The 15,565-nt window shown below is 45.2% G+C and overlaps 1 protein-coding gene across 1 annotated transcript; it reads right to left on the reverse strand.

Annotated features, from left to right (window-relative positions):
- Positions 1-305: 305 nt before the first annotated feature.
- On the reverse strand, positions 306-13,932 carry BECN1 (beclin 1). Its single transcript, XM_063132232.1, has 12 exons — positions 13,827-13,932; positions 12,629-12,757; positions 11,853-11,920; positions 11,275-11,333; positions 10,262-10,352; positions 9,897-10,033; positions 9,398-9,592; positions 8,547-8,693; positions 7,425-7,574; positions 7,209-7,269; positions 1,946-2,088; positions 306-878 (listed from the first exon to the last, which is right to left on the reverse strand). The coding sequence occupies exons 2-12, from the start codon at positions 12,753-12,755 to the stop codon at positions 710-712; spliced, it is 1,347 nt and encodes a 448-aa protein (XP_062988302.1). The 5' UTR covers positions 12,756-12,757; positions 13,827-13,932; the 3' UTR covers positions 306-709.
- Between the last annotated feature and the right edge of the window lie 1,633 nt (positions 13,933-15,565).

Below are 15,565 nucleotides of genomic sequence, written 5' to 3' on the forward strand. Positions count from 1 at the left end.
TCACTGGCTTTTGTTTTGTTACCATAAGAGCGAGCGAGCGAGCGGGCAAGAAAGAAAGGCACCTCTGCCCTGCCATAGGAAGGGACTCAGACCCATTTACAATGCTCCCTTGCATAGTTACAACGTTGATAACTAATTATGGCGGCTTGTGAAAACGCTAGATGTGTGTACTGCTGAGATATGAAAAGTGCTTATTATGAAAGCCTTCTCTGAGATAGAGGTCTCAGTATGGTGTGATGAACTCATAAGGGAGGAAGAAATATGAAATGCTTCCACGGCGGTCATTGATGAATAAAGATGCTGTGTTCCTCTGAAATACAAACTGATTTTACTTATTTGTGTGTTTCCTTTTGTGTAATAAACAATCTGCAAGCACAAATTATCTCATACTTAAGTCACTACTCCTAACATGTCTGAAAGTCTTTAGATCTCCTTTTTCTGCTCTAAGTGAGCCCCATCCTACTGGTTGGTCCTCAGTCACTTCTTCTCCCAATAGCAGCAGTGTGGTATGTTTAACAGATATTCAACCACGGTATGGATCACTTTGCTTCATTCTGCTTGACATTTTAAGTTTTTTGATGAAGGGTTTTGCAGACTTTTTTCATCTTGTAAGGTGATATACAGCTGTCACAGGCCAAGTCCTGCTTTTAGCATCTTTGAAACAAACTGCAGACATGTTACAGGACAGAGTTCTTCTCCTTTAGCACAGTCATTTATTATAGAACTGGGAAGAGACCCAGGCTAAACCCCATTTCAGGTTTGTCAACATGAACTTGAGTGCTTTTGTCCACTGCTCCTCCGAGTTAAACTGTGTCTTAATGGAGTAGGACCCACCACTTCCACCTGTGTCTTCGATCTTGCCTTTCTCCACATCCATTCTGCATTGGAGAAACACAGATTCTGTCAGGCTTCCAAACTGAAACTCCTGGCTACTGGCCTTGGGACACCACCACATTCCCCTGTAGTTTATCAATACAGCAAATCCCCTTTTTTCTGTAATGCTCCTATTTTTAAAATGTAAAATATAGCAACAGCCCTGTTCTCTCCACAGCACTTTAATATCTCCCTAATATCAACAAAGAAGACTTAACTAGAAGATAAACTGGACAACACACTAGGACACCTGCTCTTGCTCCAACACCAGGGAACTCTTAAGAAGGGATACACTTGCTTTAATAGAAGTACTATAATCTGGCAGGCCACTCTTGAATGATGCTGCAAGAGATGCAAATGCCCAGAGTAGATTGATTCAAAACAGGACAGGATAAGCAGAGGGGCGCACTTCAGCAGCTACTGCTTTTGGCAGCAGAGTGATGGAAGAAATTGTGCCAGCCCAAAGTCTTTCTTAGTAAGCAGAGGACCCTAGCTCACAGCTTGAGGGGCCTGCATGGCTGAGCAGTTACTGTAAGAGGAACAGAAGTTCGTTTCACTGGGAGTAAATGTTTTACTTTCGATATATTACAAGCTGGGGGAAATCCTACTTGAGGGTGTGCAAAATTTTTGGTCTGGGAAAAGCCCCAGAAACCTTGTGTACAGATTGAGCCACCGCCTAGGCAAGTAAGAAGGCAAACAGTAAGCAAAGTATTCTGTTAGAGTCCTTTAGGGTCACAAGAATTATCTTACAAGAACAGACCAAAGGACAATTACTCCAGCAAGGTTTTCAACAACTGCCAGTCGCATACCTAAGGCAAACTTGCACCTCTGCTGCCTCTAGTGGTTCTGCCATGCACATGTCCCGAAGGGAAATAGTAGTCTCTTCTATTTCTAATGCCATATGATAAGGGGTAATCATAAAACATCCTGTGTATGTGAATTGTGCCTAGTGTGAATACAAACATACTTTGCTCCCCGTCTCCCCACTCGTCTGCTTCAGTGGGCAACTATTGCTCAGGGGGAAGGGAAACTCCTTAGTTCCACCCACTTTCCTGAATTAGTGACTTTTTACCTGTAAGGCAAACAGAAGCGTGTCTCGCCCTTTTCTACTTCCTCTTTGAACTGTTGCACACAATCCAGGAAAGCCACCATGGCGTGGTCAAATTTGTTATCCCAGAAGAATCGCAAGCCTCCTGAACAGTAGAGGGGCAGCTCCTTGAAGACACAAATACCAATAGCAGAAAGAAAAGGAACTGCTCTGCAGTTGCCCCCAAGACCTTTAGAGCAGCCTTTCTCAACCTGGGGCGCTCCAGATGTGTTGGACTACAACTCCCAGAATGCCCCAGCCAGCTGGCTGGGGCATTCTGGGAGATGCAGTCCAACACATCTGGAGCGCCCCAGGTTAAGAACCTCTGCTTTAGAGGGTGCTTTGTCCTTTTCGCGGATCAAGAGCACCCTTGCACATCGCAGAAGCTCTTCTACTGTTTCCCAAAACGGAGTCCAGAGCGGCAGGAGCCAACAAGTTACAAAGCTTTATTGCAGCGGGGAGCAAGTGTTACCTAAAACCTTTCTCTCAAAGTTTCAACTTTTATAATATTCTTATAGAGAAAAATGCTCTAGTGTTGCCAAAAGCATCTAGGACAAGAGTGGGCAACTAGCAAGCCAAAACATCCGGAGTGCCACAACCCTCATCATCCCTGACCATTGGCTATGCTGGCCAGGGAGGCTGGAGGTTGTAACTCAATGCTTTAACGGCTTTTACTGCTTTTAAATTATATACTGTTTTAACTTGGGTTCATGGTTTAATGTGTTTTTAACTGTGCCTATTTACTATTTTATACTGTATGCTTTTATCTGTACGCCGCTCTGAGACCTTCATGATATAGGGCGGGATATGAATGTTTTAAATAAATAATAAATAAATACTTCTAGAGGGACACAAGTTGCCAACCCCGATCTAGAAAATTATAGAATGCAGAGAGCTAGCAGAGGCTCAGGCAAGCCACACTTTGCATCTGGGATAATAGCACTACGACATAATTCAAGTTTTCACCCCATTCCTACACATACTACCTGGAAGTAAGCCCCATTAGATTTGCTGAGAACACCCTTGGGAACTGCCAACCCTCACCCACCTCCATCTCTTTCATTCTGACCATGATCCAGCCACAAGGAGGATGAGAGAGAGCTGAAGGCAGGCACATACTTGAAGTCCAATGCCCAACCATGATGTGCAGCGGCTAGTGTTATCTTTTCAAAAGATGCTCTAGCTGCCATACTGTGTTGTTGGGCCTCAAAGTTGACGTGGGTCTCGAGGTTGACACCTGCTGCTTCCACTTCTCTCCCTCTCCTTGTCGCAAGCCATCAGCCACACAGCGAACAGGAGCAAGAAGCTGGGAGGCATTGAACCCCCAATTTCAGTGGAGTGAAGAGGCAGGGCAGGAAGGAGGAGGGAGATGAGGGATGGGGAGGAAAAGCTCAGTACAAACTGGTTGGATGGTGAGTGTGGATGGGTGGGAGAAAGCGTGAAATGATCTCAAGGTTATTATTAGCCCACACTCACTCACCCTCTCTCTTAAGAATCTTTGAGAGAAAGGGATGCATGTGTGCAATGACCTTAAGAAAGTGTAGGGTATCTCTGGTCCCACACTGCTGGCATGCAGCCCTTGAAACATTACCCTCAAGGAAATGCAGCCTTCGGGGGGGGGGAAATGGTTCCCACCATGGTTTTAATTACTTCAGCCCTCTCCCAAGTGCACAGAGAGATAAAAGCATAACATGCTCCATTTGCCTGGAGGCTTACTAGGACTTAAGTATTAAAAGCAAAAGTGAAATCTTTGTTTATGGTGACCATTTATTGTTTTTACTATTTATTATTTATTTGATTTATACTCTGCTTTTCTACCAAGAAATGACACTCAAGGCAGCTATGGGCCGGATCAAGATTTAGGGCACAATCCTATGCATGTTTAGACAGAGAAAAAAAAGTCTTACAACTCTTAGCATTCTCCGAACAGCATTGCTGGCTGGGGAAGGCTGGCAATTGTAGGACTTTTTTCTGTCCAAATAATGCATAGGATTACAGCCTAAATCAATGGAACTCAAGTTAGTCATGACTTTAATTTAATGATTAATCTTTAAGTATGACCAAATCTGGATCCAACCCTATGATTTATTCTAGACCAATCAGATTTCTGGGCAAACTTGGAAGGTGAAGGCATTCTGGGGGAATTAGTGGCAACCAGTTGCTTCCTTATTTAAAAAAGTGTGTTGAGCCGAAGAAGTGACAGCAGGAGCAAGCCACAACAGAATGAGATGGACAGTCATAGATTGCAAAAATGACTATGTACAGAAACTTGGAAGGATGGGGAAATCCCCTACCTGTCACCTTTCATTACCTGATGAATTCTTGTAGGGAAAGAACTATGTACTTCTGCCCCAGAGAAATTGGAAAGTGCCTTCCCTTCCCCTACTACTGCCTTTACTTGAACCACCCAAGAGTACAGACTCAAGATTACCACAAGAGGTAGTTATCCCCAGCCCTCTTACACAGATATTATTCGATCATGCTTTATCCTGTGACTTGTGCAGATTCATCAACAGTGGTCTGATTCGCATAACTGAACAACCCACTGTGGCTTATTTAAGCCACGGAAGGTTGTGGCATGTGCTGGGGGCTATTTTAGATATTCACTGTCCAGCCACAGCTTGTCACATCATGCAAACCTGGGCAGCAAGGACTGTGCGAGGGTTAAACAATCATCAGTTAACCCATGGCCAGTTCTAGGCTTATCCACGAGGGCTATTTTGATTGTACAAATCAAGTCAATGTCTATGGAGTGGAGAAAACAGTGGCAACACCCCCGGTAACAATAGTGGTGACTCCTTTCCCCATCTGATAAGACATTCAGAAACCTGCCAAATAAGCTGGCCAGATGAACTCCACCCTGCTGTTCACCCATTGTTATTTGAATACACTACCCTTCTTTCAGGCTCACTTGCAGAATTTCTGCTCAGACTCAGGGCCAAATTAAACATACAAAAGTATGTATAGAGGCTGCCAAAAAGCACATACCTATGTAAGTGCTCCATACAGCTAGGGTACTATAAAAAAAAATCTCTCGGCCCATGTGCCAGGCCATTCATGTACAACAAATATTTACACACCAACAGAATGACGGGGACACTCTGTGGCCATTCAGAAGGCAGTAATGCCACGGACATTCAGTATCAATTACTTTTAAGTTGCTGGTTTGGCTGGACCAGAGACTGGTTCTGTGCACAGGCAGCACATGTTTGAAACAGCTGTTTGAAAAAACTGCACTTGGAAAACAAGCAGTTTGCAAATGGTTGATGGATACTTTGCAAACCTGAAAAGCTAAGCAATTTTGAATGAAAACAGAAGTGTGTCTCACATTTATTAAGCAAGTTTAACCTTATTGGTGGCATTAGTAGTTGGCCAAACCAGGACATATACAATTTGGAAGCCCAGATTTTCAAATTCAGCATTTCTTTTTCTTCTTCAAAAAACACCTGGCTTCCACTAATTCACCAGATTTTCTACAGTTGGTTTCTAGATTTCTATTCTGAGTCTTTAGTTGATGGCAGTGGAGCAGGTAGGTAGTGTTGGGCTCTGAACTGAATGGTCTTACGGTGTGGAGTGGGGTTTAGATGTTAATGGTTATTTAAGACTGAAGGAAAGGCACTTTGTACATAAAGTTGTCTCACATAAAGACTAAAGGACTGAGTCTGGCAAGTGAACATAACTATTAGTGCTAAGCCATGTATTCCATTAAGCTTTGCTTTCGCCTTTTTGTGAGGCTTAAATTTCCAATCAACTGTTCAAATCCAGCAAAGATCTTTGCTCATTAAATTCCTAATCAAATTGTGTGTGGGGACATGCAAAAATAAAATGCCTAACAGTTTGATTTCTGACCAGAGGAAGATAAACAATTGAAAAATGCTTCATTTTTCATACGTATCTGGTGTAAGTATGAGGTAATCATGGCGCAACCAAGGGGGATTCCGTGCCAAGGAGTTCCAACTAAGAGCCTCATTGCATGTAGTGGATCTGTGGAGCTAACTTTCCAGTAAATATGCTCTCATTTGTTTTCCCCTCAAGCGCAGAAGTGCCTACAGCTAAGAGGGAAATGGTGTAACTCTTATACAGGCTTGAACACCACCCTGGTTTTCCCCCAAACCTTCCCCCCCCGCCCCGCCCCAACACTTCCATTGTTACTATTCTTTACAGATGAAACACAGCCCATTCCCCGCCACATAGCTCTATTTGAGGTTTTTAAATCTTGCCATCTTCCAAGGCAAGGATTTATTTATTTTTTTAGTCTTCCAAAGACATTATTTCTCTCCTGTCCCCTTCCCATTTTCCTTGTGCACTGTGTCTTTTTGGATGGTGAGCCTGTGAGCAGGGGTGTGTAAATCGCTCTTGGAACCTTTTCAGCTGAGAAACGGGATAAAATACTATAAATAAACAAACAAATAAATGGGAGAGGGGCGTGGATGTGTGTGTTCACCTTACCAATCTAGTACTGCTGCTGCAGAAGCCCAGCCTGTTGCCTCTCCTCCATGCCCCTTCCTCCTCTGAGGGGCTCAGTTTCCCTCCCTTCCCAAGACTCATCTTTTTTTGCTATGGGGGCAGCTGTAGAACGGGCAGGAGAGACGCCCAGTTCCACCACTGTGCTCCTTCCTCTGCTAAGGCTTTCTACAGCTTCTCTCTCTCCTCCTGCGAAGTAAAGGGTGGGGCTGGGAGATTGTGGGAGAGTTTCAGGAAGCTTCCCGTGCAAGTTCATGCACGGGGAACTCAGGCTCTTCCCCTCAGCTGTTGGTCCCAAAGAAGAGAGCTGAAGGCCAGGCAGCTAGATTCACACTATCTGCATACAGCAGCAGCTGGTGGGACCCACCCTCTCCTCAGGCTCTCAGATCACACATACAAGCCAAGTTGCCAACGGATGGATGTGTGCACATCAAAGAGGGAGGCAAGGCCTCTGCCAACTTCCTCTCTCCCTCCCTGCTCAATGCCTTTCCCCCCCTCTTTTTCCTATCCGTGTCAGAGCTGCTGTCAAGAGAACGGGCAAGACACGCAGGGACATGGAACAAAACAGACACTGAGAAAAGCAATGAGAAGGAAATCCAATGGCCTGCGGGGTGGGTGGGGGGGACTCCATTCACCTTGTTGAGGGAGAGCAGGCTTCTGTGCCTAGGTCTGTAGAGACGCTAGACCTCTGGTAGGTGGAACTCTCTAGAAGCCCCAAACAACATATGTGTTTTGAAGACTGGGATTCCAGGAGGCCTGGACATAAGGATACCAAACTTCTTACCTTGGATTTGTCCACGAGAGACTCTAAGTAAGAGTGGTTTCCATATGGGATGAGGCGGTACCTGCCAAAAAACCAGATTAGCCACCTTAAGACTCATTTGATTTATTTATTTGTTTTAAACTTTTTTAAACAGTAAATAAGAACTTCATTAATCTCACAACTCCCCTGGCTCAATGGCCAAGAAGGGAAAGAGGTCGCCTAGGGCTCTACTCTTACCTTTGAAAGGTCAGGCCCATCTTGTTGGCAAGGGCATGGAGAAGCAGCACGGTCTGCCCCCAGGCTGCATTGATTTCATTCCATTCGACAGGGACACTGGGGAGGCGGCCCAGCCGAAAATTGTTTATTGTGCCAAACTGTCCACTATGCCTATGCAAGAAGGAGAGGTCCCATCAGCCAGCCCTTGGGGCAAGAAAGGTCTTAGCAAGACTGTACAAGGCTTTTCCCCCACCCCCACCCCCACCCCCCCAAGGCAGCTTGTTAAATGCTCACACAATTATTGAGAAACCAAAATACCCTCTGAAAAACAAGGCCCATAGCTGTTATTAACAGTCTATTTTATCTATAGAATGTCTGCCAGCTGAGATTCTCACTTGTCTCCTTCAACTCATGGTGTTCACGGCGACTGCCAACTCCTGTGTTTTTTGTCAATTAACACAGACAAAAGCAAACCATGGCTTTAAGACAAAGACCACGGGCTTTTTGGCAAGGGTCAGATTGGGCTTACGACTCAAGTACTGCTAACATTTTTTAGTACAAAGAGTATACTACATATGATACAAAAAAGGAGCTATGAGACGCTTGATGGCAATGCTCCCAAAAAAAGGGAGGCAGAGAGGTATGTTTGCATAAGGGGAAAATGAGAATTTCCAGCCCTATAATAGTCCTGGTAACGTGTGGCCAGGTGTGGGGGAGAATGCCAGGAGCTGACAACCCCTCTCCCACCCAAAAAGGGAGTAACAAGAGCAGGCTAAGGTAAGACAGTCATCCAAAAAGCACCACACACACACACACACAACACCCTGCCAAGGCTTCCTCATTCAATTTGAACCCGATACATTTCTGACAGCCACTCAGAAAGCAAGAAGCATAGAGTCTGGCTAACTGTGTAAAGCTTGAAGATGCAAACATTCAGCAGGGAGCTTAAAGAGAAGGGTCACCATTTCTTTCTAACGCTGACCAGAGAGCCTTCTGGAATTCTCAGCCCTGGAAGGAAGTCTGCACAGCCAAATAAGGCACCTGCATGAGTACAGGCGCTTCAAGACATTCTCCCTATTCTGGTTCTACTACAGGTACTCCACTCCATCCCACTCCCACATCTAGCCAGCCTCCTTGCCTTACCAGATATGGAAGGTGGCATTAAACACGTTAGTTTTCTTTAGCTTGTCCAGCTGCATTTGGGCATAGCGCATTTGATTATCAACACTTTTCAGTTCATCATCCAGTTCCAGTTGTTGCCGCTTGAATTCACTGTACTCTTTCTGGTACCTCCAGAGAGACAAGGTTATCCATCCATGAGTCTGAGTCAGGACACCATCCCTCCCCAAAATACTGTACAAAATTAACTGAGATCAGCAGCATACAAGGTGCTAGGTACAGAAAGACGTGACCTCTTTTCTTAGAAGGGAGGAAAAGATATGCTTTAATAAGGATAGGATGAGACAGAGATCAATAGGAGTGAGTTGCAACAGGGCCCTGATGTGGACAAAGGGAGGCAATTACTGGCCCAGTTCACAACACAGACCCTACCTCACCAAAGAGAAAAAGAAAACATAAAGGGGACCACAAGCTGCTTTTCTTTTCCTTTCCAGGTGTCCCATGAGGCTGTATACATATTACTTGAGTTTACTAGCAAGGCCTCAGCGGGAATGGAGCCAACTCACAGGTAGAAGCTGTTCTAAATTGCAACAGAGGTAAAATAAGGTCTGAAGAAGGAGGACATGGAGAAAAGAGGAAGTATAGCAGAGGTATAGTGAGGAATAGATAGTCAATGCAGAGATTTAAAAAGGGGAAGTGTGCGCCTCACAGGAGAAGGGATGGGTGGAGAGAAATAAGGAAAGGCCAGCAAGGAGGAACGTGGAAAACCGTAGCCAAGAGGAGATCACGGGTAAGGGTTTAACAACAAATTCAGTCGAGAAAGACAAGTCCTGAGGATGCTAAGTTACAAGACTTGGCAAGGTCTTAGCACTCACTCAGCTTCCTCCTGATCCAGCCGCTCTGCCTCAGTCCTGACCTTCTCAAAGTCTTCAGCCATTGTCTTGCGCTTCTGCTCCACATCTTCCAGCTCCTCAATCAGTCTCTCCTCCTCAAGAGCAAATTCCTTCAGCTCTAGCTGCAGTTTCTCCTTGTCATCTTCATTCATTTGCTCCAGGATTTCCAGGCATCTCCTGCAGCCAACAGGAGAGAGGGGGAAAAAGCTATGCTAGCCCTACCTTCTTCCCATCCGCCTGCACTGAAATCCAGGCCACATCTAGTTTCACAACTCTGTAATCATGAGGGTTAGAATTTTGCTTTATTTTAAAATGGAAGCTGTGTCTGCACAGCATGACTGCAAATGTGTGAGACACACAAACTGCCTTCTTCAATGGAAATGACTCTGGGTAATAGAAGCAAACACACTTTTTCTTTCCTTCACCATGAAACAAAGTAGGGTGGCTCTCTTGTAGAACCCTGAATTCTGTTCTCACTCACTTGTAGTTCTGGCATTCATTCTCTGTGATGTTCAGCTGTGTGTCCAGCTGGTCCAGAAGTGTGTCAGTGCATTCTTCACACAGAGGATGATCTACATCTGTCTGGCCAGACATTATGTCAAACAGGTCCCCTGTAACCTGGAGGAAGAATAGAGATCATTTTCAGCAAAATAAGAAAAAGAAACTCATATACGATGTTAAATGGAAGACCAAGTCTACATCCAGCAGAACAGTTACATTTTCAGTTTGGACTTGGTAAAACAAATCAAATTCAAGGTAGCTGAAGTCCATACTTATAAATGCTCAAATCTCTACAAAGTCTCCCTGAAAGTTGTAAAGGACACTAAAAAGTCAAGGACAACTTGCCTTGAGCCTTCTACTGAGGTTTTCCATGGTGCCTCCATCAGAGGCCTCTCCAATCAGAGTGAAGCTGTTGGCACTTTCTGTTGACATCATCCTGGAAAACACAGTTTGGGTTTGCTATGAGGGATATTATGTTGACCTTTTACCAAATGCTCAGACATTCTTGGTCACTTCAGTTCACCCTTAACCCACATATCCATATGAAAGTCCTAATGAAGTCTTTCTTCCATAGCCAAGATCAGAAACAAGTGAGCAAATACTAATCTTCTATCTACTTAGAGGAAGGCCTGCTGGGATTGGAGCCTCAACCTGCAAGAGAGAAGATGGCCTGATGTATAAAAGACAGACCATGGTGGTTTAAAAGAATAAATGTCTTTGGGTCTGTCCTACACTGAATCTCTTGGGTTCATTTTGAGGGTCTGTTACAAAACTGGTTTCCCTTCTCCATTGATGCACAGCTTGGCTACTTTATGCAAGTCTTCTGAAGCAACTGTAAGAAGGTTTTACAGTACACTTGCTCTCATCTAGTAGAAAACCATGGCCAGAAGTGATTAAGGGATGGTTCCAGCTCACAGCAGTGGAAGTCAGACACAAAATGGTCCTTTGATCCCTTCCAACCTTGTAAGCCAAAGTCAAGTTCCAGAGTTCCTTCTCAGGATAAAAGTGGGCAGTCTGGGGCTGATGAAATATAGGAGCATATCGAGGGCTAACTCAAAATGGTCAGTGCTTAAGAGCACAAATTTTAAGGAAAGGAAGCAGACTCTAAAAAGCACTCTTCTTCAAAATCTTACAAGCAAGGATTAGAATTCAGGCTTCTGTCACCGCTCTTCCCATTAGCTGGAACAACCAGAATTCTTGCTCTGCTTCACAATGGGTGTGTGTATAAACATGGGGTCTTTGTGGAAGATGTGAATGCAACAGTCCCAAGAAACTTGGCAGTAGCAAAATTTGCAGCTTCTGAAAGAGGACATTTACTGTAACCGCGTGGGGCAGGAAATACAGCCCCTGGTTTGTACCTGGCTGGGGGGATGAATCTTCGGGACACACCATCCTGGCGGTTTTCAACAAACAATTCCTGAAAAGAAACTCAGCATTAACTGAGGGTCCTTGCCACCAAGAGAGCATAATCCACATTCAAAACTGCTTGCCAAAGAGCTAGTCAACTTTCTCTTAGCGCAGCCTTGCAAATAAGCTCACAAACTTTGCAGATGTGTGCATGATCAGCCCATAAACAGTTTTATCAATCCACCTATCTACATGTATCTCCCTGTTTTAATCTACCACAGGGCAGATTAAAACCCAAGTTTAGACCAAGTTTAAGCATGTGGCCTGGCAGAAGCAGACTTCCCCCAGAAAATGCTACACAGAGGGCCAGAGGACCCTGCTGAATGGGTGAGCAGTGATGCGGGGTTGGGGAAGGGGAGGACCCCCAAACACTGGACAGAGGCATCTTCCTTGAGTGGAGCTGATCCTGAATCCAACCCCAGATCCAGCAAGTAACATGCATGCCAAAAAGGAAACATTCCTCATTTGGGGCTAATGGCAACTGCAAGGCTGCCTTAGCAATTCTAAGAATAATACCCTTACTCTTTACCTCTGTCAAAGCAGTCTCTTCCTCCTGTGTTTCTCCCAGTTTTGCTGGAGCAGTAGTAAGCAGAGGAGCTAGACAGAAAATAATCAGTTACCAAAGGAAAGCCCAGAGGATTACTTTACTAATGTTTTAGGTTTCTTTGTGTGGAAAATAGTTGTGATGGCTCAGCAGCAACAGAGGGCACTCTGCATCTGCACAGACATGCTCTCTTTTTGAATTATTACCTCCATGTTCTTAAAAAAACGAAGACAGCAGCACTCGTCCATGAGTACAAAATCCAAAATCCACACAGGCACTGCTTTTATTAGGACAAACTGAAATGCCACAGAAGATGGTACAAGCTTTTTAGTTCTCCAGAAGTCTTCATCAAGCTAGGTAGTAACATTCGCTATGCAATTTCCACTTTGAACGAAGTCCATACTGTAGATCTCATTACCACAAGATCTGGTCTAATTTTTGAACTTCCCTGTTTCTTCTTCCATCCCCTGCCTCTTAGCCTGATAAAAAGTGGTTGGTCTTAATACAGATATTGTCTAATGGTGGATTCCCCCACCCACACTCAATTTTGGATTCCATATTCAAGACAACGGCTACAGGTTTTGGATCACAGGCCTTCGAACACTGCCTCAGTTTAAGTTCTGTTGCCACCCTTCCTGACAACCCTATACTTCACATTCCTGGGATTCTCACCCTCACTGGCATTTGACTCCATCCACTTTGGCTGGGAAATGGAAGTGGAAATGTTGACTTACTTTTCTACTTTTTTATTTTTATTTTACCTGTCAGTTCTTGGATGGTGACTTTGTCAAGGACCTTGAAAGATGTGTCCAGCTTAAGGGGTTGGCTGCAGCGCTGGCAGACAAAACTGACCTGCATAGTGCAGGCAGGTGACTTTGAGCCATCCATATCTGTGACAGAGAGAAAAGACAACAAGGATCCCAGAAACTGTGTATGCGTCTTCTAGCATTCTCTATGTAGGTACAATGATAAAATAGTATCTTATGGCTTAGATCTTACATTTCAGTTTTAACCACCAACTGGGCACCAGCCAAAACACTGAATAAATCAGAGGATTCCCAAACCTTTTGGATCAATGGGCACATTTGGAATTTTGAGAATGTATCACAGGCACTCTCACAAAATGACTGCCATTGTGGGCATGGCCAGTCACAAAACACTCCTTTCCCATTAGACAAACTGGTGAGATTATTTATTTAACACATTAAAATCTCATTTAAAAAAACTAGGTATCTTACAATTGCTCGGGTCAATCAAATATGATCATATCAATGACCCAAGTCATCTCCACATTCCACTTTGATAGAAGAACCAGCTGTACCAGCTGGAACCCCCCCCCCCCGCCCCCACAGCCCTTTGGAACCCATCAATCTCTGGATGTGGACCATCCTTGTAGGTCCACTAGCCTTGCAGAGGGGGATAGCCACTGTCTAAATCTCAACAAGAAGCATTCTGACCATGACAAGGGGCAACCTGTAATTCCCCCACCCCACCCTCAGACCACTATCACCCTGCGAAAACTAAATCTAGAGCCTGTTCTGCTACAAGAGCTGTTCCAGATCATGAATCTTGAGATCCATCAGGACCATCCTCCAGGGACTAAAAATAACTTGCCCAAGAACCTATGTATAAGGCAGAGATAAGGCCTTCGCTCTAAAACACAAACTCACCCTTTTCAACCCAGTGTTCTAAAATGCTAATTAAAAAATCTTAAGGAAATAAAAATTAGGAGGCAGGAAGGCTGGTTGGAGACCCCAGAAATAAGGTATTAACCCCCTTTGGGAAACTGGAGTTGCCACCTCGGGTGGGTGGCTGGATGAGGGGATTTTTTAAAAACAAAATCGCCCTAGCCAGCAAACCAACCAACCAACCACGTAGATTGTGGCCACAATTACTAGAGGATAAAAGTGCTCTAGATCCACCTGGCCAGGTCTGTGGACCGCCGTGGCTCTCACCTACCTCAACGGCCGGACGAGGCGCCACAACGAGGCCCAGCAAACGGCACTCACCGCCTCGGGGCCGGGGAAGCAGGGGGCCGCGGCTGCTCCCTCCCTCACTCCCTCCCTCCCGGGGCCCGCCTGACCTAACTACCCTCCCCGCCGACTCCCTCGACGGATCCCATCCGAGCCTTCAGAGGCGCTTCCTCTTCCGGGGCAAACGCAGGCCCTCGCGACGCCCAAGGGGCCGGGCAAAGCCAGGCGCCGCCTTCGCCGTGTCCGCGGGGCCTAGGCCGGCCGGGCCGCCGCTTCCGAGAACCGCGGGCAGATCCTGCCCTTATACAAACACTCACGCAACATGCAGCGTTTAAATCGTGCTGCGAAGTATTTTCACAGGCTGAAGGTATATTAACCCTATATTGTGGGGAATGGTGGCTTACAACAACCTTGCAATGTGTGCGGTACTGTGTTGTTACTCCCATATTTCGGGTTATAAATCAGAATGAATATATTATTTTTTTAAAAAATTAAGACTTTCTGGAAGGATCTCGAACTGCTTGGAAGTAGGGGATATTGAAGAGGTTATGGCTAAAACAATCCGCTTTGAAGGAATACTTAAATAATAATTATTATTATTTATTGCATTTTTATACTGCCCAATAGCCGAAGCTCCCTGGGCGGTTCACAAAAACTAAAACAAGTAACAGTTGTAGATGTTCTTTTAGACCCATCATTGTCACTTGAGGCTCAGGTGACCTCAGTGGCACGGAGTGCCTTCTACAAGCTCCGGTTGGTGGCCCAGCTATGCCCCTATCTAGACAGGGATAACCTGGCTTTAGTTGTCCATGCTCTGGTAACCTCCAAGTTAGATTACTGCAATGCGCTCTACGTAGGGCTGCCTTTGAAGACGGTTCGGAAACTGCAGCTCGTGCAAAATGCAGTGGCCAGACTGATTTCGGGAACCAGAAGGTTTGACCATATAACACCTGTTCTGGTCCGCTTGCACTGGCTGCCTGTATGTTTCCGAGCCCAATTCAAGGTGCTGGTTTTGACCTATAAAGCCTTACATGGCTTGGGACCACAATACCTGACGGAACGCCTCTCCCGACGTGAATATACCCGGTCACTACGTTCAACATCTAAGGTCCTCCTCCGGGTGCCTACTCCGAGAGAGGCTCGGAGTGTGGCAACGAGGGATAGGGCCTTTTCAGTGGTGGCCCCCAGACTATGGAATGATCTCCCTGATGAGGCTCACCTGGCACCAACACTACTATCTTTCCGGCGTCAGGTTAAGACTTTCCTCTTTGCCCGGGCATATGGCGGCACATCCTAATTACCCACATGTTTAGTTTTTAATTGGTTTTTAATGCTCTATGTGTGTATGTACTGTGTTTTAGAGTTTTAAATTTTGTATTCTTGTTTTTATCTCAATTTTAGAATTTCTGTAAACCGCCCAGAGAGCCCTGGCTATGGGAGCGGTATATAAGTATAATAAATAAATAAATAATAAATATTTCCTAAGCTTCATCATCTGTCATTCAATTGGTTACATGTCATATTTCCTGCACATTCTTGATGACGGTCTGAATCAACATGATTAGAACTTGGGATCTTTGCGCTTCACAGTCACAGGAGCCTTGCCTCTAGCCCCGCACAAGCCTTCACTTCATCATCACTGCTTACTCCCAGGAAAGCGTGCAATGTCAGCCGCTGCCACACACACCCTAGGGATTTACTTCCAAGTAAACATGCACAGGATTT

This window comes from Elgaria multicarinata, chromosome 1 (genome assembly GCF_023053635.1).
Source record: "Elgaria multicarinata webbii isolate HBS135686 ecotype San Diego chromosome 1, rElgMul1.1.pri, whole genome shotgun sequence".
In the NCBI taxonomy this organism is placed as follows: Eukaryota; Metazoa; Chordata; class Lepidosauria; order Squamata; family Anguidae; genus Elgaria; species Elgaria multicarinata.

Bases quoted from the DNA above. Each gene is read 5' to 3' on its own strand.
- BECN1 (XM_063132232.1), bottom strand. From the start codon at position 12,755: ATGGATGGCTCAAAGTCACCTGCCTGCACTATGCAGGTCAGTTTTGTC. The intron at 8,694-9,397 runs GTGAGTGCTAAG...GTCTCTCTGGAG, and splicing joins CTGGATCAGGAGGAAGCTGA to GTACCAGAAAGAGTACAGTG. The intron at 2,089-7,208 runs GTAAGAAGTTTG...TGTGTCTTCAAG, and splicing joins CTCTCGTGGACAAATCCAAG to GAGCTGCCCCTCTACTGTTC.